At 43.8% G+C, this 24,558-nt stretch overlaps 1 protein-coding gene and 1 non-coding gene across 2 annotated transcripts in view; both read right to left on the bottom strand.

Annotated features, from left to right (window-relative positions):
* Window positions 1-6,335: 6,335 nt before the first annotated feature.
* On the bottom strand, window positions 6,336-6,438 carry LOC112813043 (U6 spliceosomal RNA). Its single transcript, XR_003205428.2, has one exon. It is a non-coding gene; the product is annotated as a U6 spliceosomal RNA (small nuclear RNA).
* A 6,594-nt stretch (window positions 6,439-13,032) lies between these two features.
* The window catches only part of NDP (norrin cystine knot growth factor NDP), a 32,841-nt gene continuing 21,315 nt past the window's right edge, over window positions 13,033-24,558 (bottom strand). Inside the window, exons 3-7 of the mRNA XM_073901903.1 lie at window positions 20,248-21,556; window positions 16,917-18,994; window positions 15,704-15,815; window positions 15,053-15,485; window positions 13,033-13,611 (exon numbers count right to left, since the gene is read on the bottom strand). Coding sequence (XP_073758004.1) covers window positions 21,329-21,556 — 228 coding nt within the window. The 3' untranslated portion in view covers window positions 13,033-13,611; window positions 15,053-15,485; window positions 15,704-15,815; window positions 16,917-18,994; window positions 20,248-21,328. The remainder of the gene's footprint in view (window positions 13,612-15,052; window positions 15,486-15,703; window positions 15,816-16,916; window positions 18,995-20,247; window positions 21,557-24,558) is intronic.

The following is a 24,558-nucleotide window of genomic DNA, read 5'->3' as shown; positions in this document are numbered from 1 at the left end:
AATTTCATAGTGTAACAAGTGAGCTGGGTGTGATTAGGGAGCACCAAGAATCATCCTGGGATAACCTCCAATCTTCCTTACTTTGCCTATGGTCATAAATACAATAATGGAATTGTGAAATTTCGGGCATAGACAAAGTCTCGAGGATCTTCCTTGCCACCCACACTTCATAGAGAGGAAAATCAAGAACCAGTGAGCCGCAGGTACAGTGTCAGAGGTAGGGCTAGAGCCAGAGTAGGCTCTGTGTCCTCGGTCTCACCTTCCCTGATGCTCTATTTCATGATAAGGAGGCTGGAGAGAAAGAGGAGGAGAGGGAAGATGGTGGCAATGGTGGTGGTGATGCTGCTAAAGAAGAAATACTACACGCATAAAGTCTTTACCTGGTTCTAGAGTGACACTCATTTACAGTAGCATGTTCTTTTTAGAGAGCGAGAGAGAGAGAGAGCACGCATGCGCGAGTGGGGGGAGGGGCAGAGGGACAGAGATCCTTAAGCAGGCTTTACGCCCAGCACAGAGCCCAACATGGGGCTCTATCTCACGACCCTGAGATCATGACCCAAGCTGAAATCAAGAGTCGGACGCTTAACTGACTAAGTCACCCAGATGTCCTTACAATAATATGTTCTTGTGGGCTGAAATATGTCCACCCCCCCCATTCATATGCAGAAGTTTTAACTTTCGGTTTGGGGGCCAGGAGTCGTGAGTACCAAACTTAGAATTAATGACAATCCATTGGATGGTTGTATGTCACTTTTGGCTTTATTCCTCCACACAATGGAGGGAATTGCAATTCCTTATTTTCTCACAAAAATCTTGATAAATCTTGGCTTAAGAAATCAGTCAACCGACCAAAAATATTTATTTTAGGCCTTCTAGGCACATGTGGTCTTTATGTTTATTTGAAATTTTCAAAACAGACACAAAGAATGATTAAGAATAAGCAATTTGTTGCGGTTTCTGGGTGGCTCAGATGGTTAAGCGTCTGCCTTCGGCTCACGTCAGGATCCCAGGGTGCTGGGATCCAGGCCCATGTCGGGCTCCTGGCTCAGCTGGGAGCCTGCTTCTCCTTCTCTCTCTGCCTCTTCCCCTGCTCATGCTCCCTCTCTCTGTATCTCTGTGTCTCAAATGAATAAATAAAGTCTTTAAAAAAAAAGAAGAAGAAGCAATTTGCATAGAGACATAATGAAGTGATCTCTCCCAAAGACATTCTACTTGTGAGAATTTTGGGGGGCCTGGAACATGGGGCTGGGGAAGTATAGTCCTACTTGCTGAAATAGAAATAATGCATCTGCTCTTTGGGAGTTAAAAAGATCATCTTCATTTTTCTTACCACACAGACGATCTTTCCTCGACAGACTGAAAAACCACACAACGGCCTTTATTTAGTTTTGGGGTAAGTGCACTCTAATGACAGTATCTCAATATTCATAGTTATCAAGAAAAAGCAGAGTCTCACTGGTTTTAACAGAAGTTTTGTCAAAATTTAATATCCGAGGATCTTTATTTGCAAATTCTCTGCTATCTCTTATGGCCGTATCATCCAATTATTTAATCTGTCTATAATCGCGACCAGCACACGGCAGAGATGGACCGACAGATGTTAATAGATTGATAGGTGTTGGAACTGTAGGTGTAACTGTTGTGACAAATTGCTCTGTTTTCAGTTCATATGTGTATGCAGGGATATTATGAAAATAAATCAATTTCCTCCTCTGAAACACTGTCAAAGGCTAAAGGCAAAAATATTGTGCTGGCTTTGTCTGACTTCTGAGCCTTCCTTCAGCTACATGAAGATCTCAAACTTCTCGAGGAAACCCTTATATGACCGTACCAGTTAGTGTTTGCTGCACCACGAGCTACTCCAAAATTAGGTTGCTTAACACAATCACTGTTTAGCTTATAACTCTATGGATTGGCAATTTGGGCCAGGACAGGCTGGGAGGTTCTTCTGCTGGTCTTGACTGCTTTCTCACATGTCTAGGGCAAGGGTTGCAAACTTTTTCTGAAAAGGTCCAAATAGTAAATATTTTAGGTTTTGCAGGCCATAGAGTCTCTGTCACAACTACTCAACCCTGCCAATATAGGGCTAAAGAAGCTATAGAGAGCGCCCGAATGAGTGAGCATGGCCATTTTCCAATAAAACTTTATTTGCAAAACCAGGCAGCTGTCTAGTAAACTGTAGTTGCCAACCCCTGGTCCAGGGTCTGATGCTGGTTGGCTGTGGGCTGGCTGGTCTAGAATTGGGTTAGCTGAAAGAGCAGGCGCTTTTCAAGCTTCTCTTTGCATCCTGTTCGGTACCTTCTTATTAGCCAAAGCAAATCACAAGGCCAACCCAAATTCAAGGGGTGCAAAATTATACTACCCCTCCTGATGGGAGGAGAAGAGTTTGTGATCTTTTAGCTCCCAGCCAACCATAAGTCACTTAATCTAAATGATCTTCCACAATACCTACTAAAGAATCAAGACACAGTTAGAGCTATGGTAGCCAGACATTGGCGTTGGGCCCCTGGGTGCCCCCCTCTGCTGGCAGAGCTGGAATTCACAAAATTTCTTAGAATGCTTCTTTCTAGGATGAACCGGTTGGATGGCCCTGGAAAGATTGCCACCATAAGCATCTTACGTACAGTAAGGGGCCAAGTAGGGCAATCTGAGAACAAGAAACTACCCAATTAGCCCCAAAGCTTCAATCACTACCAATTAACATTAGAGCCACTTCTTTGGAGTTAACAGTAGGGAGGCACCTGTCCCCAGGAGCACCCACCCAATCAAAGTGCAGCAAGGCCAGCAGAAAGCTCAACTTATAGCTCAGATTTACCACCTGCCACCCTGCCAAGCATGTTATGACCCTAAGGGTACCATAAGGTCTGCTGGTGGCTCTCTCAACACCTCTTGTGGTTCTTTCATGGTGTTTTATAATGGTCTCTTCATTTCTGTTTTCTTCTTGTCATTGAGAATCGGAGCATGTCTTATCCACCCAACAACATCTGTTGAAGGATCACTCAGATGCCAACTTGGGGTGCAGATATGAATATGGTGGGGGAGAGCAAAGGTAGGCATAGAGGGCACGTTCTTAAGAAGGTAGATCTCAGGGCACCGGGCTGGCTCAATCGGTTAAGCGTCTGCCTTAGGCTCCCTGCTCAGCGGGAAGTCTGCTTCTCCCTCTGACCCTCCCCCATCTTGTGCTCACTCTCTCTCTCTCTCTCTCTCAAATAAATAAATACAGTCTTAAAAAAAAAAAAAAACGTAGATCCTAGGGAGGTGTCACTCAGGCCAGTTAATGGCAGCATGAAAACATCTCAGATCAAACGCAGCCTGTTTCATAGTTTGCTTGGAGGACAGAGAATCTCATTAACTGAGTGTCTGTCATGTGTAGGCCCACCTTACATTCCCTCATTTAGTCTTCCTACACACCCTTTGGCAGAGGTATTGTTACGCCCATTTTACAGATGGGAAAACTGAGGCTCAGGGCAGTTCAGTAAATTGCCTAAGGTCACTCCACAAGTACATGACAGAATCAGAGTAGAAACCCAAAACATGGTCTGACAACTCCAAATGCTTCCTTCAAGACTGGAAAAATAACATGGGCGTTTTCTTCCATTGTGTTGTCTCATCCCTTCAGAGCAAGAAGCATTCACTTTCCAAATGTTTAATACCCAAGCTTTCCATCGCACTTGGCCTGATGAGCTCTCCCGATTACCCAGTGACTGTCAGAAACAACAACCATTTGGGGTTTGGACCACGACCCGTGACACACTCTCTACCCTGTGCTCAGAATCTTGTCCTCTCTTATTAGAATTAAGAGAGGTCCTAGGAAATCAACTATCTTGTCCGGTGTTCACCTCAAGGCCGGGGAATTGCCTCAACCTCTCTCAAATTCAAGGTTCCCTAAGCAGAGAGTCCCAATCTTTTCCACTGGAGGCCTCTTCCAGTGTTTTCTGCTCTTAAAAAAAAAGACTTTCCTTCTAATGCAGATCTAAAATGCCTGCAGTTTTAACTTAAATCTATTACTGTACTTCTGTCTCCTAAAAAACTAAAACTAAAATTAGTTTTAGTTTTTTAAACTAAAACTGGGTGGCTCCCAGCGCCTGGGTGGCTCAGTTGGTTAAGCGACTGCCTTCGGCTCAGGTCATGATCCTGGAGTCCCGGGATCGAGTCCCGCATCGGGCTCCCTGCTCAGCGGGGCGTCTGCTTCTCCCTCTGACCCTCCCCCCTCTCATGTGCTCTCTCTCTCTCTCATTCTCCTTCTCTTTCAAATAAATAAATAAATAAATCTTTAAAAAAGATTAAGAAAAATGACCCAGTTCATCCCCACGAAAATCGTATTATATATTTCAAGATAGTAATTATCCCTTTGGCTCCCCTCAACCTCCTCCCCTTCCTTAGTTAGTTTTTCGGCATTCTTTGGGAATGACAATACTGATCATAATCCTACCTGTCCTCATCTTTAGACATTCCTTCTTTATAAGGACCAGACTGTACAATCATTATTCCACTTCTTAAGAGACAAGTCTCTGAACTTTATCATGTGAAGCAAAAAAAGCAAGAGATTTGGAGTCAAATATTCTAGATTTGAGCTTAGAAATTATTATTTCATTCATTATTATTATTATGTACTATATTTCCATTGTCAGACATAACCATTACAAACTACTTTCTCCCTTCTTTTTTTTAAAGGATTTATTTCAGAGAGAGAGAGAGAGAGAGAGAGAGAGAGAGCATGTGCGAGCAAGGGGAGGGGCAGAGGGAGAGGGAGAGAGAGAATCCCAAGCGGACTCCTCACTAAGTGTGGAGCCCGATGTGGGGGCTCAATCTCATTGCCCATGAGATCATGACCTGAGCCGGAATCAGGAGTCTGAGGGTTAACTGACTGAGCCAACCAGGCGCCTCTACTTTCTCCCTTGTTACTACAATTTTAGTCTTAGATCATTTTTTAAATTGGTTTTCTGAAGCTTATTGTCTGGTAGGTTTTTCAGAAAGGGCTCATGGGAATAATATTTCCTGAATCCTTGTAGATTCACAACAGTTTGCCTAAAACTTCTATATTGAAAGGTCACCAGAAAGACTCCCCCCTACCACCACCAAACTTCCCGATCCTCATGCAGTCCTTGGGGCGGGGGGGTGGTGCACCACTCCCCATTCCCCGGATCCTCTCCACTCTCTGCTTCCTTGGTTCCTTTATTCCTCCGCCCTGCTCCAGCAACTCAGGCTGAAACCACTCAGATGTCTCCTTCAGTTTCCTCTTTCCAACCTGTTCTTTAAATATGGATGCTCGCAGGATCTCCTTTTAAGTTTGCTCATTCTCGTGGCTTCTACTCATCATTTCTGGGACGAAGACTGCTATGCATGTGTCTGTGTGTCTGGCCTTCATCTTGCACAGCCCAGTCCAGCACTTCTAAGGGCCCAGCACCCCACGCCCTGCAGAATGTGCAGGGCAACTCACACAAGGCCACCCCAGCACTGCCCTCCACATCTAAGTGTCTCACCTCATCTGCAGGTCACATGTCCCTTCTCTCCCTACTCTTCATCTAATCTGAACCATAGCCTTGATCTTCAGATAGGATCATCTCACTCCGTTAGTAACTGTGAAGCCTTTGCTCAAATGCTCCCTTCTCTGTGAGGCTCCCCTGTCCACCCTATTTCAAATTTCTCTCGCACCCCCGTGGGCATTCCCAATGCCCCTGACCTTGCCCTACTTTTTCTTTTTTCCATAATACTTACCAGCTTTGGACGCGCTAACTGATTAACCCATTTGTCATGTGCCTTGCTTGTTGTCTGTCTTCTTGTTTGAATTAAAGCTCCTCAAGGCCAGGAATTTTTGTCTGGTTTGTTGGCTGGTGTGTCCCCAGCACTTGGAGCAGTGTCAGGCACACAGCGAGCCCTCAACAATTAGCTGTTGCGTGAAGAAGCCAATAAAGCAAGAGCAGAAGAGCAACTCATAAGGCATATGGGACTTAGAAAGAGAAAAGAGAAGAATGACACAATGAGGCCAGAGCGGAGGGTTCAAAATTCTACCATGTATGATGTAATGGACTCTAACGTAGGGTATTGCTGGTGGTTATGCAAAAGGGAGTTACAGTCAGAAGACCCAAGCAGGGCCCCACCCAATATGATAGATTAATAATTTCAGATCAGAAATCCTATGCGACATTGTATTAGGACCTGAAATCGGTGTGCTTGGTTAAGTCTCAGATGACTGTTGACCGCAAAATGGAGGACTTCCCAACAACTGCCCGCTTCATCTTGGGTGGGAGTTTTAGGGTTTATTAATCAATGCTTTCTCTTTTCTTTCTTTTCTTTCTTTCTTTTTTTTTTTTTTAGTGAAAAAAGTTTCATCTAAAAATATGGAACGCTTCGCAAATTTGTGTGTCGTCCTTGTGCGGGGACCATACTAATCTTCTCTGGATTGTTCCAATTTTAGTACACATGCTGCCTAAACACTGTGTTTTTTATTTTCTCTATTTTCTGATGCTTTGACATCTTGGCGCATTGAGTCCTTGGGGAGGGACTGCCTTTCCTAGAGTTCGCTAATTCCTAGAGAAAGCAAACAACTTGCTGCAAAGCAACCAATCCTGAATCTGTACCCACCATCCCCTTCCTTTTAACAGGCTCCTGCCGTCCAGGACACTAGAGCTCAGCCCTAAATCACCTTAAATCACCTCAGAGTCAGGTATCAGACAACTAGGGATCACCCTTATAGCCCAGAGCCTGCCCAAACTATTCAAACTATTCAATCCTAAGTCCCCTCTGTTTGCCTACCCTGCCCCGCCCATTCCTTCCTGTGAAAACCGAAATAAAAGCTCTGGCCCACGTCTCCGCCTCACTTCTTCTACTTCCTGACTGACCCCGGTAATTCTGCATGTGGCCTTGCGTGGCTTGGAGTGCCTCTTGATTCTAGAGATCCGTAGGTAAGAAGGTTAAGTAGGTAAGGGAGGGGCAGACGGCAAGGGAGAAGCAGACTCCCCGCTGAGCAGGGAGCCCGATGTGGGGTTCGATCCCAGGACCCTGGGATCATGACCTGAGCTGAAGGCAGACGCTTAACCGACTGAGCCACCCAGGTGTCCCCTGGGATGTATTTTTAAAAAGGTTTTATTTTTAAGTAATCTCTCTACCCAACACGGGGCTTGAACTCAGAACCCTGAGATCAAGAGTCGCACACTCTACCGACTGAGCCAGTGAGGCGCCCCTATTTGGGGTGTATTATAAACCTCAATGCAAAACGTAGAATTGTAAGGTTTCCAGAAGACATAAGAGGAGATTTTCATGACTTTGGGGCAGGCAAATTTCACACACAGGACACAAAAAGCCTGAACCAGTTTTGGGTGATTTAGGTTATTTATTTAAATAAGTTATTATTTCTGCCATATGCCCTGAGCTGGTAAGGTGTATATGATATACTTGCCAAGCTGATATTTAGAATTTGCTATTTGATACAGCCCCTCTCATTTTTGAAACTCCTAAATCTTTTCTAAGTTTTTATTTAAATTCCAGTTAGTTGACATACAGTGGAATATTAGTTTCAGGTGTACAATAGAGTGATTCAGCACTTCTGTACATCACCCGGTGCTCATCACGACAAGTGCCCTCCTTAATCCCCATCATCTTTCACCCATCCCCCCCTTGTCTCTCTCTCTTTTTTTCCCCTTTGCTCATTTATTTTGTTTCTTAAATTCCACATATGAGTGAAATCATATGGTATTTGTCTTTCTCTGACAGACTTATTTTTCTTGGCATGATACTCTTTAACTCCATCCATGTCGTTGTAAATGGCAAGATTTCATTCTTTTTTATGGTCGAGTGATAGTCCATTGTATATTTATACACCACATCTTCTTTATTCATTCACCAATCCCTGGTCACTTGAGCCCCTTGCATAATTTGGCGACTATAAACAATGCTGCAGTAAACACTGGGGTGCGTGTATCCCTTTGAATTAGTGTTTTTGTATCCTTTGGGTAAATACCTAGTGGTGCAATTGCTGGGTCATAGGGTTGTTCTATTAACTTCTTGAAGAACCTCCCTGTTTTCCAGAGTGGCTGCACCAGTTTGCATTCCCACCAACAGTGAAAGAGGGCTCCCCTTTCTCCACACCCGCACCAACACCTGTGGTTTTTTTGTGCTGTTGATTTTAGCCATTCTGACAGGTGTGAGCTGACATCCCATTATAGTTTTAAAGATTTGCATTTCCCTGATGATGAGTGATGTTGAGCATCTTCTCATGTATCTATCTGTTGGCCATCTGCATGTCTTCTTTGGAAAAATGTCTTCTCATGTCTTCTGCCCATTTTTTAACTGGACTATTCATTTTTTGGGTGTTGAGTTTTATAAGTTCTTTATAGATTTTGGATAGTAACCCTTTATCACATATGTCCTTTGCAAATATCTTCTCCCATTCCGTAGGTTGCCTTTGAGTTTTGTTGATTGTTTCCTTCGCTGTGCAAAAGCTTTTAATCTTGTTGCAGTCCCAATAGTTTATTTTGCTTTTATTTCCCTTGCCTCAGGGGACATATCTAGAAAGAGGTTGCTACAGCTGATGTCAAAGAGGTTACTGCCTGTGTTTTCCTCTAGGATTTTTATGGTTTCAGGTCTCACATTTAGGTCTTTGATCCATTTTGAATTTATTTTTGTGTAAGGTGTAAGAAATTGGTCCTTTTGCATGTTGCTGTCCAGTCTTCCCAACACCATTTGTCGAAGAGACATTCTTTTTCCCACTGGATATTCTTTCCTGGTTTTCCAAAGATTAATTGGCCATATAACTGGAGGTTCATTTCTGGGTTTTCTATTCCGTTCTATTGATTTATGTGTCTATTTTTGTGACAGTACCATAGTGTTTTGATGACTACAGCTTTGTAATATAACTTAAAGTTTGTAATTGTGATGCCTCCCGCTTTGCTTTTCTTTGAAAATCCTAAATCTTAGGAAGCTCATCCTTATTAGCATCACTTGTAATGTATCTTAGTGGATCCTGAATCAGAGGAAAAATATTGTTACAAAGGACATCATTGGGACACTTGCTGAAATTTGAATATGGAGTATGTAATTTTACTCTGGTTATGCAAGATAGTGTCCTTATTCTTTGGAACCCCATGATGAAATATTTAGGGATATACGGATATTATAATGCCGTTTACTCTCAGAAAGTTCGGGAAAATATCAACACATATATGAGTGAAAGAGAGATAAATGAAATGTGGCAAAATATTAACAACTGAAGAATCTAGGTAAACAGTGTCTGAGCAATGTACTTTTCTTGCAATGCTTCTATAAGTTAGAATCTTTTAATTTTAAAAACTAAAAAAAGTTCTTGCTGCAGTCTAATTGAAATCTATCTTCCAACAATTTCCATCTCTTTGGTTCTAATTTTGCTCCTTACAGGATCTTTCTGGATAAATTGATTTTTTTCCCACTGTAATAGGATTTCAGTGTATTAGAATAATGGTATCGTGACTTTCCCAAATTTGTTTTCACCAGATGATCTGGGTGGGATCTTTAGCTCCCTCCTGATTTTCACGTCTCCCTGATCCCCAGTCTTCCTGTACTCAAGATGGGCACACACACACACACACACACACACACACACACACACACCCATCAGCACCACGTGTATAAATGCTAAGTGTGATGTCTTTTTTTGGAAACCCCTATCAGCTCCCATGGGTGTAGAGCCATCCATGTGAATGGGCAAGGAGTTATTTTCTTCTCTACATAGAAAACCTCAACCATGTCTAGGGCTTCTCAGGGCGACCGTGACACAGTCTGTCACCCACCGCACTGGCAGAGAAAAACTGCCTAGCAAAGCATTGTCCCTTTTGGTGGCACTATGAGACAAATAGAGCCTTCGGAACTCACATCATGTGGAAAAGAGAAGAACAAAGACATAAAAGCCTGCCTTAGAAGGGTTGCTCCGGAGTGATGTGTTTTTCCCCACCCTTCTTTTCAGAGCCAGGAAAAAAAAAAAAAAAAAAAGAATGATGGTAGGTTTCACCAGCCCTTTCTTAAGTGAATGAAAGAGGGTTTCCTGAAGAAAACTGTCGCACGAAATGAATGGCTGCATCACCCAATCTAGGGACACAATCGGACCTTAGGAACCAAGATCACCACAACCTCTGGTCGATGCACAAAGACACAGGATGAATCTGAATTTGGAGGATGTGCCTTCACATCTAAAGTGCTGACTGATGGTGCTCCCTGGATGGCATGAGACCTGCCTAGAATAGTCTGGAACATTCAACATTGCCAAGAGCTTGCTATGGCAGTGAAAGCCCCAGAAATGTCTTTGTATCAAGATACCTCCCAAAGTATGTGTGTGTGTGGGGGGGGGTGTTTTCAGGGCCCAGCACAGGACAGAACGGATGAAATACAGCTAGCCCCTTGAGCCCCCTTCCACTTCCTTGATTTCTGAGCCTCGAGTGCTTGCAGGCTGTGTTACAGTAGAACATTAGCACCATCTAAAGGCTACGTACCAAATGTCTTGCTAGTGTGAATATTCCTCACCATGCTGTTTGCTATGAGGACATCATTCTTTGGGGGACTGACGCTGTGGAAAATTCTGCCTAACCTAGAATGAAGCACTAGGCCCCTGTCACATGCTATGTGGGGGTGACCATGATATTCTTGGAGAGGTGCATGTTGTCTGTCATGCTGGCTTGTTGGAAAGAGGGCACCACGTTTATCAGAAGCTGTGTTGGCTTGCTTTCTTATGTAGGTATCTGTCATTCTTTAGCTCGGGGAAATTCACCCTGCCCCTGGCCTCTGCTGAACTTGGTGTTGAATAGGAATGTTGGGTGGGTGGGGAGGATAGGCTTTGGGGGAGGTGGATGGAGTGGCCATCCAGTAACCACTGGCCTTGGTGGGAGACATGAGAGCTCCAGTCCCATGTTGCTGTTTGCTAGGCTCGTGACCTAAACCTCTCTGAGCCTCTCATGCATAAAACAAGGCCCTTTAACTAGATCATCTCTAGGAGTCTCTCCTGTTCTACCCTCAGTGTGGCCCTGGGTTCTGGAAGGTGATATAAGATGGCCTGGTCTCATACCTCTACTTCACATCTTTGCAGGGAGCCAAATAAAATGATCCAGGCAAGGTTCTGTTATGGAGTTCTTAAGCCCAGCTGAGTTTCACCCAAATCCTTTGGATTCAAGGCCAAAGAAATTCTAACCTCAAGTTTCCTTGGCACGTTTACAGGGCCCCATGGGTTAGCCGGAGTCCCTAGATTCCCTAGACGCTCCCAAAGACCTTTTAGGAATAGGGGCTGGTCTTAAAAAGACTTGAGTGGTAGGAGGTTTTTAGAAGAAATTGATCTTTGATCCTGACCCTCCGATGAGTCATCCAGTGGGAATGTGTCTGGTCTGAGGGTCAAATGTAGGTGGGTGTGGAGACAGAGGGAGGCTGGAGCAAAAAGAAAAAGACTCTCAAGCTTCATAGGCAGACAGACATCTGTGCTCACTTTGCCTCAGCCCCTTGCTGATCGCAGGACTCAGGGCAAATCACTGGACCTCTCCGAGCTTTGATTTTCCTGTCTGCAAAATGCAGCTAACGACAAAGTTGCTGGGAGGATGAAATTAGATGTCGTGTGCTTCACGTCTAGCACAATACTCGATGCAGAGTCAAGATTCCATGAGTGGCGTCATTGGCTTATTATTTTGTTTTTGTTTTTTTAAGATTTTATTTATTTGACAGAGAGAGAGACACAGCGAGAGAAGGAACACAAGCAGGGCGAGTGGGAGAGGGAGAAGCAGGCTTCCCGCGGAGCGGGGAGCCCGATGCGGGGCTCGATCCCAGGACCCTGGGATCATGACCTGAGCTGAAGGCAGACGCTCAACGGCTGAGCCATGCAGGCGCCCCGGGCTTATTATTTTGAAATCACTCTCCAGTTTGACACAACACAGCGCACAAAGACAGGCTTAAGCTTCTTGCCTATTGGCACAGGCCCCAGTGGTAGATGCTGCGTCTCCGACCTCACAAATCCTTGCCAGATTCCTCTGACACATTAACTCAGGCTCTTACCTCTGTATTTTAAAATGTCCCTCTCAGCTCAGGGCTGAGTATCTGCCATCGGCTCTGCCTTTCTCCTGCACGATCCTGCTTCTGCTTCTGGCACAGGTGTCTTTGCTGTCAGGGTATTTGAAGTTTGCCTTTGATGGCCCTGCAACTAAGCAACTTAATTATGAATGAGCACTCTGCCTAAAAGCCTGCGTTGCTCTCTTGCTTCCTCAAATACCCTTGGCATCTGTCCAGGGCTTCGATGCACAAAAGCAAAAGGGTGGCTGACCCATCTACCCACCACTGAACTACCCCCCATCTCTTCCCCTCCATCTGCTGCTCGCTGCCTTTGTTAGACAGGAAGAGAGGAAAAGCGAGCTAGAAGGAAAAGAAAAGGAGACGTGGAATACATTTTGCACGTATTGCAAATATTCCAGACTTAAAAAAATTTTTTCATTCTCAAAATGAATGATACATTATCAGCAATTCACTATGTTCCGAGATATTACCCAAAGCAATACTTTAATGAGCTCGCTTCCATTTTTAATCACTTATATATATAAAAACATCACCATGCACAACTCTTTTTTTTTTAAAGATTTTATTTATTTATTTGAGAGAGAGAGAATGAGAGATAGAGAGCACGAGAGGGAAGAGGGTCAGAGGGAGGAGCAGACTCCCTGCCGAGCAGGGAGCCCGATGTGGGACTCGATCCCGGGACTCCGGGATCATGACCTGAGCCGAAGGCAGTCGCTTAACCAACTGAGCCACCCAGGCGCCCCACCATGCACAACTCTTGAAGAAAAGGCAAAATGGAGAAACTCTATAAGCAAGAATATAAGGTGTTTGTAGTCGTGAAAATACAACAGAAACAGATTTCTTTAAAAGCACCTTTAAACTGACGGTCGCTACACTTGCGGTGAGCATAGCATAACATAGACTTGTCAAATCACTATGTTGTACGCCTGAAACTGATGGAACATTGTGTGTTGACTATATTCAATTTTTCAAAAAAATCTCCTTTACCTTGAGAATAGGTAAGTGTTAGAGCAGGGATGTGTGTGTGCGTGCATGTATAGCTAGAGTATTCGTGATATGGGAAAAGATTTTCGGAATCTGGTCTAGAAAACTGAGAGTGCAAAGCATAAGTGATTCACTCTGGATCACACAGCTGCTTAATGGTAGAACCAAGAGTGCATTCAGGTTTCTTTTTATTATTATTATTTATTCGACAGAGAGAGACACAGCGAGAGAGGGAACACAAGCAGGGGGAGTGGGAGAGGGAGAAGCAGGCTTCCCGCCGAGTGGGGAGCCCGATGCAGGGCTCCATCCCAGGACCCCGGGATCATCACCTGAGCCGAAGGCAGACGCTTAATGACTGAGCCACCCAGGCGCCCCTGCATTCAGGTTTCTTGACTCCTAGGGTATGTTGGGCAAAGCCACATTGATAATAAAGTCTCTGAAATGTCCAAGCAGCTATTTGCTGCCAGGCTTCAAGCTGGCTCATTCATAATTGGCAGGCTGATCCTCTCTGCTTTTGTTCTTAGACTTGCACACCATATCCGCCATTTTTCTCAGGGATTTCAGTACATCCATGAAAACTCAAAAATAATATACAGTTTGCATTTTTAGGCACTGTGAGTGTAAAAGAAACACCTGATTTCAAAGACTTGATATGTCAAAAAAGAATGTAAATTATCTCATTAATCAATTTTCCTATTGTTTATATGATGAAATGATAATATTCAGGATATATTGGATTAAATAAAATATGTTGTCAAAATTGATTTTACTTTTATATATATATACGTATATATATATTTTTTAGGCAGCTACTATGAAATTTAAGTGACTTGTGTAGCTCACATTACATTTCTGTTAGGCAGCATGGACTTAGGTAATATAGAACTGTAATTTTCTAATTTGATTTTATTTTAAAGATTTTATTTATTTGAGAGAGAGAGCACGAGCGGAGGTGGGGAGGGACAGAGGAAGAAGCATACTCCCCGCTGAGCAGGGAGCCCGATGCAGGGCTTGATCCCAGGACCCTGAGATCATGACCTGAACCAATGGCAGTCACTTAACCCACTGAGCCACCCAGGAGCCCCTGTAATTTTCTGATTTTAATTTGATGTTCTACCCTTTGTTCAAACCCAAGACTTGCTACAAAGGTGTCTGGCTCAAGGTGAAAGACTGCTGTTTTGGAAAAATAGGAATGCATGTAAGAGATAAATGATTTAGATGTACTAAGCTGCACTAATCAATAGTTGTGCTGTTCTGGAAAAGTAGAAATGAATGTAAGGAATAGATGATTTCAATGTCTGATTTTGTACAATTTACTATAATCCCCCTTCCTTGGGGTGTAACAGGTAGAGCCTGACTCTCTGGTGTTCCCAAATGTAAATTTAATAAAAAATGTGTCTTCAGAAAGTTCTTTTAGCAAGCCAGCACCCAGGACATGCTTCAGACTGGGTTTGTTAACTCAAACCCGTAAGAGGAATTGTTAAGGGGGGTGGGCAGTGGAGGGAAGAAGGAAGAGAGGACAGTGTTTCTAAGAATAATTGGATAATTGGAGGATAAGAAGTCTATACACTTATTTCAGAATAAATTAATTTCCCAGAAAAGGTATTGAGAAACTTGCACGTTTCATTGCTTTGGCCATTTCCAGGCATATAGGAGGGCAAACAAAATGATCTAATAGGTGTCTTCTGCCAGTAAGATGAATGCAATCTTAAGGCAGAAAAGAAGTGATAAAATAACAACGGGCTCTGATTTATTTCTATCAATGTAGTACCAGAACCTTAAAAAAAAATAAAACCTTTTTATTGTAGAGCCATATAACAAGAAAGCTTAAGAATGCATAATTTTTGCTGGGGAGAAACAGGGGCAAGAATGATGTTCAGCTTAAGCAAAGCTGTAGTTGAGAAGTTACAACTTGCTGACACTATGAATGCATAGTGGGATCGGTAGCCGATCCTTGTGCTACTTGGTGTCAAGGATGGTTCTAGGTTTCTCCACATCACCCATTAACTCATTTACTCCCCATAATGGTATCATGAAGTTTAGACATACTTACAGAGGAAGTATCCAAGGCACAAAAAGGCCACACGACTTGCCTGAAAGTCACACGGCTCATAAGCAGCAGATCAGGGATGTGAACTCAGGCAGTCTGGCCCCAGAGTTCATGCTCTTGACATACAACAGTACGTGTGCCGAGCACTATGAATTAGTCGGTGAAAGTGGGCACTTGGTCAAACAAAATCTTGGGCTGTTAGTGTCAATGACAACAGTGAAGAATGCTTTTTGTGTTGTTCATGAGAAACTCGTGCAAGAAGAATCAGGAAAATATAGCATTGGCCAATGGCATGAGCACGGGTTGAGAAGTCAGAAGACACAGAATCAAAAAACCTCTATAAAATGAGAGCTGAACAACATGCCTTTTGTTCCTTTTCACACCGGTGTTGATGTTAGCCCTGTGGTTTCTCATGGCCTCTTCCCACAACAGGTACCTAAAAAGTCATGAATCGCAAATGGAGCTGTGGAATCAAATAAGGGAAAGGGAACGAGATTGTCCCGATGCGAAAAAGGAAATAATTGGATGTTAGGATTGTGGAAAAACACACTGCTGGTGTAGACCAAAATAGAAGAGAACGCATTGTGAAGAATTTAGTTATTTAAAACCATAAGCAGGGTTTAGAATGTCAGCTCTTACAAGGAGGGAACTTACCTCTTTAAATTTATTTCCATGGCACATATGCATGTCCAGATACTTGATATACACTTTGCAATGGTGATGGCAATATTAGTTTTGGTGGTGATTTGGAAGATAATGAAGAACTCTAGAATGCCAAAAAAAAAAAAAAAAAGTCCGAGTGATTAAAACCATAGCACTATTCCTACTATCTGTAAAGTAAGGGTAATATTAACCTCAAGGTCAGTTGGGAGGATTAAATGAGATAAAGCCGAGAAAGTGCTAATCACGATCTCTGCTTCATTATACGCTGTTATTCAAGGTTGACGACGACGATGATGATGGTGATGACACGAGTCAAACTGCTCTTAGGGAGCCCTGTCCAACTCTCAACAATTTTAAAATAGAACATTTGAGTTAACATGTACGTACGTCTGACACTGGAACATTGAAACTATTCAAAAGATTACAGCCAAATGTGATCGGATTTTAAAGTCATAGGCACAGTTTGGCCTTACATAATTTAATTTGGAACGTGTTTATTTTCTCCAGATGTTTATATTAGAATAGTATATTCTCTGAAATGCTACTGGATCAAGGTCCTGGGTGCTCTGTGTTCGTCCTGGAATCATAGTTTGCTAACGAGAACTGACACGTTCTGACACAAAGTGGTTTGGAGCTCCTTTCCTTCTGTCCACATGTTTTAGAAAAAGGAAAAAGAGCGTGTTTGGAAATGGCGAAGAAAGCACAAACTTTAAGGTCAAAAGTCAACTTCCAGTTCCTTATCTGTAAGATTTTTGTAATAATTAACTTACTTCATAAGGATATTCTGAAAACCAAATGACAGACTCTCTGTGCAAATGTTGTAAAATGCTAATTTATATCTCAAGTCACATTTCTCCTTACTTTTAAAATGGCCACGGGTACCTGGATAGCTCAGTCTGTAGACCATCTGCCTTCAGCTCCGGTCACGATCCCAAGGTCCTGGGATGGAGCCCCACGTTTGGCTCCCTGCTCAATGGGGAGTCTGCTTCTCCCTCTGCCCCTCCCCCTGCTCGTGCTCTCTCTCGCTATGTCAAATAAATAAGTAAAATATTAAAATAAATAAATAAATAAATAAAATAACTGCTTAAAGCCAAGAATGTAAGATCATCTGCTTGGTGGGTTATCACTTATTATAGTTACCTCTCGGTCTCTCTGGCCTGGGTACATATTAAAAGCAAGGCTATGGCTTTTTTTCTTTTTTTACCTCAGTTTCTCCAGCATTTAGCATGCTAGCTGATGCATAATAGGTCCTGGCATATATGTTTAAATGATGCTTTCAGAGGAAGCACGAACATTGATTTGAACCCCACGTATTACGGGCCAGGCATGTCATGAGACTAGATGGCTTAAATGCACTTGTCTCCTTTTACAGGCCACTAAAAGATGTATAAATTGCTGCTGTGGGCTGGGTTCCCAAGAGTTAAGATGCTGAGGTGGAGTTTTCGGTGCAGGTATTGATAAGGGATCAGCACCGGTGGAAGCAGAGGGTGGGGGAGCAAGCCTGGGCGCAAACACACATAGAGCTGGCATGCCTCAGTCAACCCAGTGGCCAGCTCTGGAGCCAGGATGGCCTGCTAGCGTTGTCTTCCATTGGGCCAGGATAACCAGGCTCTTAGACTGCCCCCCACACCTCCATCAGTTACTGGATCTGAGCCACCCCTGGAAGAACACGCTCTTGGGCAAGGTGACTGTGTAGCTCAGGCACTTCCTGAAGGAGTCGACGGCTGGAGCAACAAATCCTTCCTTGGTGCATGTCCATATTCCCTGCAGTCACCAAATTTAAAAGGTTCTCTCTACCACGTGAGAAGATGGTATTAATATTTGAGGGCACAGAATGACTTTACTCAATGAGAAATTGGAAGTTCCATTCATAATTGAATTAAAGAAAAGGCCAATGCTCTTACAGATTTGCGGTAGAACATACCCAAACACGTCATTAATACAGTGACAACTTAAAGGAAAACATTGATTTGTTGGCATGTGATGTCGTTCTCTCAAGAAGTAATGTCCTTCAGCAAGTAGTTGCTGGGTACCTGTTTGTGCATTGAAACAGGCATTACGAAGCAAACGCTCTTCCCAGTGTGTAATGATACAGCCATGCGCAGAACCTCTCTTCCCAGATCCACGCCTCTCCAATATTCTGGTTCCTGAAGGGAGTAACATGTCTATCCACCATGATGTGGCCATGCTCTGGGTTCACCAAGGGGGCAGCATCAGCAGGATATGGTTTGTTTTTCTGATAGAAGCCTTCACAACGGCCTGGCCCCCATGCATTTGGTGTTCCATACTGGGCAGCTGTCTTGCTCAAGTGTGTATGTTTCAGCAGGACCTGAAGAGATGGCCGAAAGCACGTCTGGACCTTAATTCCTCCGATGTCACAAGGAAGAAATGAATGTACCCAAACGGTTCCCCAGTCATAACGTGTATGCAGCCCACTCCACCAAATACAAAATAATGTGTTGGGTGGATTAGCAAGCACTTGGGTTTAGAAGAAAATTAACCATTATTTCCTTGAGACCAAGGAGGGCTGATTGGTCCTTCATTCTAAGCTTCTGGGGAAAGTTGAGAAGCTTACATGAATAAGACTTAAGAGACTGGTCTGAAAAACTCAAGAAAATCAATTCAGTCCATAATCCCCTCTATTTTCCAGTACAGTGTTAACTGACTATTATTAAATACTTATAAATGATGAGGGTAAAATCAGTTTACAAGAGGCTTGCCCTCCACCATCATGGATTATCATACAGATTTTGAAGATGTAAGCTACTAAGATTATAACATATTCTGATCTCCCTTTACTCATGCGTAGCAAATGGGGAAGATGGGTGAACATTCCTCAGGCATTCCAGGAGTAGTGTTTTCAACAGATCAATGTTTTCATTTGATTCTCTCTCAATCCTTAGGGGTGGACATTAAAATAAGACTAAATATGTTAAATTTTTAAAAGACATAATAGAAATTCCATAGTAACTCAATATCCAATAATGTCTAAATTCTCTCCATTCCCAGGCTATTTTGAGGTCTTTGGGGAAAATGTAATTCTTCTTCCTCTTTCTCAGCCTTGATATGCCCCATTAAACTTTATTCTATCTCTCTGACTCTTTTCCAGCCCATTCACCGTATTCAGCATCCAAGAGCCTTAAAAGACTGAGAATCTTCACAGGTGGGGGAAGGGAAGTGCTCATGGCTGTGAAGCAGAAAGCCTGGGTTCTGGTTCCAAATCCAAGACTAAGTGTGTGCCTTCGGGCAAACCTGGGTTTCGGCAGGTCTCCATTTGCTCATCTGTTTAGGGAGAGAAGAGGATGGACGCTTTTTAATGACTCTCCCAATGCCACTGTTCCATGATTTGTTAGTCCTCCTAGCATATTCTGCTCATTTCTATGGGGAAAGCTTTGACAATAGACTGTGCAATGGGATTCGATGGGAATGTTTTCTATGGCTTCCAGGGAATTTGGAAAATATGAGTCACATTAAGTGCCCCCTCCAGTCCCAAATGGGTAGTAAGGAAATAAAGACCGGAGTTTGGGGCATATGACTCTCAAAGCAAATTGAATTTTCAAAACCAGGAAGAGATATTTTAAGGCTAGCAGTATTATTTTCAATCTTTGATTAGTGACATGAAAGAATAGCTATAAATGTGGCCAGCAGTTAACTACTTGCTTTATCAGTCAAGGATTATAACCATTTAACTTTAGGTATTAAATTTAATTCTTTTTTATGACAAAATTTCTCCTGATGTAATGATTCAAATTACCATTTCACATTTGCCTTCAAAATGGGGAGACCTCTAATTAGTGAACTGGCTGGCTCCATCACCACGAAGGTGAAGATCAAGGGCAAGGTTTAATAGCATTACTTTTATTCTGTCCCAAAGTCACAAATACAAATTTAACCCCGCTGGCTTCCAAAAAAAAAAAAAAAAATGTGTGAAATCTATATGCTAGAGAGTGTACAAAACCATCATCTTTACAGCAAAAGTAATTCACAGGTTGACTATATGAACAGCGGGGTGCACTGTCATCTCTGGTGAGCCAAGACAGCACGGTGTCAAGGTTGCCGTGGAAACTGAGTCGCCAACCTAGGGTAGCGTTGTGGTGCCTAAAGTGGGCATAGCATTACGCCAGCACCATGACTATTCTCGTAATGCTCAGGAGTATCACTGGACCTGGAACACTAGACTATCAATGGCACAGAAACCATGGTTGGCGAATTCTTTGTCCTCCTGGTCCTTCATTTGTGGGTACTTACTCTTTTCTGAGAAAAGTGAAGAGATTAAGAAAGAGATGACCTCTCTTTCATTCCTTAGTGCCTAAGGAAGCCAGAATGCATCGGATTTTATGCTCATTCAATAAGCTAATTTCTGAAACTAAAAACCAAATTTCCTAAGCCCCTATCGCCCTCGTCTATTGATTTCGAAAAATGTCCTCCCCATGCATTCTAGAACCCCACCTCCCTCTTTTTCTGGACCCCTCCCCCACATGCACCATAAGGGATGCATTATAGTAGAATATTTAGTAGGAAAAAGCAATACTCACAGTCACAATTTTGAAGATACTGTCTTTTTATTTCACAACATGGGAATAACTCAAATTTTGAGTCTCAGAGACCAAAAGAGAGTTGAGCCAAATGTTCAGAAGATGAGCCAGGCCACCATTTTGGCAGCAAGCTTCACATGGACAAGTGGATGGTAGAGAATGATGCCCGCGACATGGCTAAAGCTATAGCACACCCACAAATAGATTCATACTTGGTTGTCTAATTTGCATGCATGAGTATAGTGCGTTCTCCATGCCACTAGTACATATATGCCTTTTTCAAAGTCAGTGCAGGATCCGTATTTGTGCAGGTCTTTAAAAGTCTGCTCCCTTACAAAATTTTACCATAATTTATCTGCAAGAGCCTTCAGGTGACAAATTCCGTATGCCACCTTTACTTCCCAAAAGTCATTTCTGAATAATAATGACCGCTATCAGGAGTTCCAGCATCACGTAAGAGAATCCATTTGTTAGTTATTTTAATGTCAGTTAGCTGGCTGTGAGTGAGCCTGGCTACACATCTCCAACCTGCTTGGTGCCTGGAATTCACCACTGGTCACTTTTAGCAGTGATGGCAACCTTAGATCGAAGGGCAAGATCCAAATCAAACCGAACCAACCCAGACGGTGTCGCAGAAAGAGTTGGGCTTTCTTCCTGCTTTCCAAAGCGAAGGCTTCCCTAATCTGCACCAAACAGTGACAACCTGACCCACTTGGGCACGGGGGGCGGGGGGAGGGGTCACTTTCTCCGCTAAGGCTGGAATTATTGGAAACTTGAACAGCATTCAGCGCCAAGGGGGCAAATGCCTGAATCTGAAAAGGAACCAAAAGAAATTGTACCAGGGAAAGGAGACAGGGGTGGAAGACCAGTTCCCGGAGCATCTCTCTCTGTCAACAAGCATGGAGAGTCTTTATTACTAGAATATGCACAATCCTGTGGGAATTGCTGCATCTTTTTTCTTTTCTTCCCCCCCCTTAACTCTTTTCTTGCCAGTCCTTCCCTGGCTGGTTGAACTGCCTCAGTGCGGGGGTGGGGGGAAGGAGGGAGGTTGTCCCATCCAGAAGCCACTCAGCGGGAGGCCTCAGGAGCTGCACTCCTCACAGTGACAAGAGAGGATGTACCGGTAGGTGGCGGTGAGCCGCATGCCCCCCGAACAGCGCAGCCGCAGTGCCTTCAGCTTGGAGGTCTGGGGCCGGCAACAGTGACAGGAGGAGCGGAAGGGCTGCTTGAGGACAGTGCTGAAGGATACCAAGGGCTCCGAGCGTGACACCTGGCTGCAGTGCCCCTCGCACCTGGCCAGAAGCACCATCTGGGGAGAGAAGAGACATGGTTACTCTGTGGGGAGGCCAAAACTTCAGCCAGATCCCACAGCACCCTGACACCCTTTACCAATTTCCGCTGGGTTCGCTCAGTGGCTCTCAACCCAGGCTGCACCTTAGAATCGCCTGGCAAACTTGGTTTTAAAATGTCAGGAACCCAGGGGGCGCCTGGGAGGCTCAGTGGGTTGAGCCACGGACTCTTGGTTTCAGATCAGGTCACGATCTCAGGGTTGCGAGATCGAGCCCCGCATTGGGCTCTACACTGAGCGTGGAGTCTGCTGGAGATTCTTTCTCTCTCTCCCTTTGCCCTCTGTGCCCCCCCTCCCCACTCGCACCTTCTCTCTCTCTCTAAAATAAAAAATAAAAATTAAAAATAAACAAAATATCAGCACCCAGGCCCCATCTTGAACCAATTGAATGAAAATTCTCGGGGATGGAGCCTGAGCTTTTATGGTTTCCAAAGCTCTTCCACTGATTCCAAAGTACACTGAGGGTGTAGAACCACTACACGAGGCCGACCACCATGATGTGCAAATAAAAACCAAAGAACGAAAGAAATGTCTCAGGACAGTTGGTAGTCCACCATGGGCCCAGTGTCAGTTCGACCAGTCGTGAAATATAGAAAGTCATTCCGAATTGAAATCAGGGAGCAAATGAAGAAGGGCTACAGAAAAAAGGAATATGTTATGTGCAAGGAATTGCTAAAGAAAAGGAATATGGTTTCTGGAGAAGAAAAAGAGGCTGACCTGAGTGATACTCAGGAAGAAATATTCTGGGCACTACAACTTGAAACAAGAGAATGAAACAGAAACAGGGTATGTTTTGGGCCCTGGAATCACACTTCTGGGCTTATACACTGAAGTAGCCCGAGATTTGTGCAACTGAATCTTAGAGTCATTTATGGCAAATGTCAGGATGCATTCATTCTGACCATCTCCATTTCCAGAGGTAAGTTAGGATTATACTAAAGCTTGGGCCGGGGGTGCCTGGGTGCCTTAGTTAAGCGTCCAACTCTTGATTTTGGCTCAGGTCCTGATCTCAGGGTTGTGAGATCAAGCCCGGCCTCAGGCTCCAAGCTCAGCAGAGAGTCAGCTTGAGATTCTCTCTCTCCTTCTCCCTCTGCCCCTGCCCCTGCTCATTCTCTCTCACTCCCTCTCTTTCTCTCTCTCTCAAACAAATAAATTAAAAAATAAAAATAAAGCTTGGGCTGAAGTAACAGAGGCTGTGTGTTCTTTATAGTGGCTCTTAATGTGATTTTGGTGAAAGTCTTCTTTAAGAAACTGATGCAAACTACCAAGGTTATCCCCAGAACAATGGACATAGGCACACACTCAGTATGTTGCATCCAGCTTAAGGGAGCGGAGTAGAGGCTGGTTTATGTCTCCCATACATACATCCTGGTATCCTGGGAGTGGCAGTCATGGGTAGGGTAGGGTGGGCAACTTGATTCACTAAGAATTAAAAGAAGGAAATGGCCTGCTCATCTTTCTAAAAGGAAGACAAGATGACTTCTGGTCATTATAGATTATTAACATCATTATCAAAAAAGATGCTGGGATGAATCCAAAGATAGGATATGAGATACTAGGGAGCAACCAGCAGGGCTTGGTGAAGTTGGACTAGGATCTACGGATTTATTTTCTCTGAAAGATCACAGAGGCAGAGAGAAAATGGCAGCTATGAGCTGTTTTGGAATTTGTGAAGGCTCAGTGCTATCCTGCCCGCTCTTTATGTTGATAGGCAAAACAAACATGATCTGAAATAGGTTTTGAGAGATTATGCCATAGATCAGTAGTACATGGGCCAGTCCTTGGTGCCCACCCCATCTAATGAGAAGGAGCCCAAGGATGTGCTCGTCTCTAATGGGGGTCATCTCTCCCACAGATTAAGCAACATTCAGAGGTCACCTCCCCAAATGGAGTCTTTAGAGATCCAATTTCAGTCCAGATGAATATAGTGAACCTGTGTCAACAGACCTAATTCCAAGGGGCACAGACATGGTGGTGTATGCTACCTAAGTGACGCACATGTGGGTGAACAGGATGTAGACCTGGAATGACCCGGAAGTTAGCACTGTCTGTAAAGCGACCAAGTCAGCAATGTTGGGCCATTTGTAGAAGTATTGAACCGATTGTGATTTCACTAAACGTTTTCAGGGTCTCAAGCTCCACCTTCAGCTCGTTCTGAAGGACAAGAACTCCAGCACCGAAGACCCTGGGGCCACCTCCAATGGGTCACTCTATCTCAGGAGCTGGACTTTTGGGGCAAGGAGAATGCACAGACATGTACGTACAATAAACACATTCAGTGGCTGCCTGCTGCCTTTGGAATCAAGTCCAAAATCCTGAATGGGTATTAAGATCCTCCATGACTTGGATTTCACATCTTTCCCGTCTTACTTAGAACTGTTCTCATTTTTGTCCCCACTCCCTTACAACTGTTCTAGTTCTCATCACTCCCTATTCTAATCAAGTTCAATCACTTAGGAGTTCATGGAACTGCCCTGAATTTCCCTGCCTCTTGCCTCTGCTCATGTCTTTCCCCCTCTCAGAAATGCCCTTTCCTCCTAGCTCTGCTTAATGACAATGGACTATCCTCCATTGCCCCCAACTATCCTCCATTGCCAAGTTCAAATGCCCACTCCTCTAAGAAGAGACTACGAAACAATTATAGGACCCTTGACATGCTCAACACACATGCAAATCTCCTCTCTGGGAGATTTCCAGTCTATAGATCCCATCTCAAACCTGGAAGTGACATACAAATCTAGCTCTGATTTGTAAATTTGTGTTGGAGGGCTACAGCGGGGAGTTTGGAAGGTAAGACCTAGAAATGAGTGCCATTAAGGAATGGAAGAATTAAATACCTGCCTTCCAGATTCACTCCTGATATTCCATGCTTTAGTCTCTGTCAAGCCTCACCTGTTCCATGGATTTCATGAACATCTTCTCACCTCTTCCAGACTAGAGCTTCTAGAACTATAAAATGCATG

This window comes from Callorhinus ursinus, unplaced genomic scaffold (assembly GCF_003265705.2).
Source record: "Callorhinus ursinus isolate GAN/ISIS: 27379988/994484 unplaced genomic scaffold, GSC_fseal_2.0 scaffold16, whole genome shotgun sequence".
In the NCBI taxonomy this organism is placed as follows: Eukaryota; Metazoa; Chordata; class Mammalia; order Carnivora; family Otariidae; genus Callorhinus; species Callorhinus ursinus.
The sequence above is the reverse complement of the archived record's forward strand: the minus strand, read 5'-3'. Positions and strand labels throughout refer to the sequence as shown.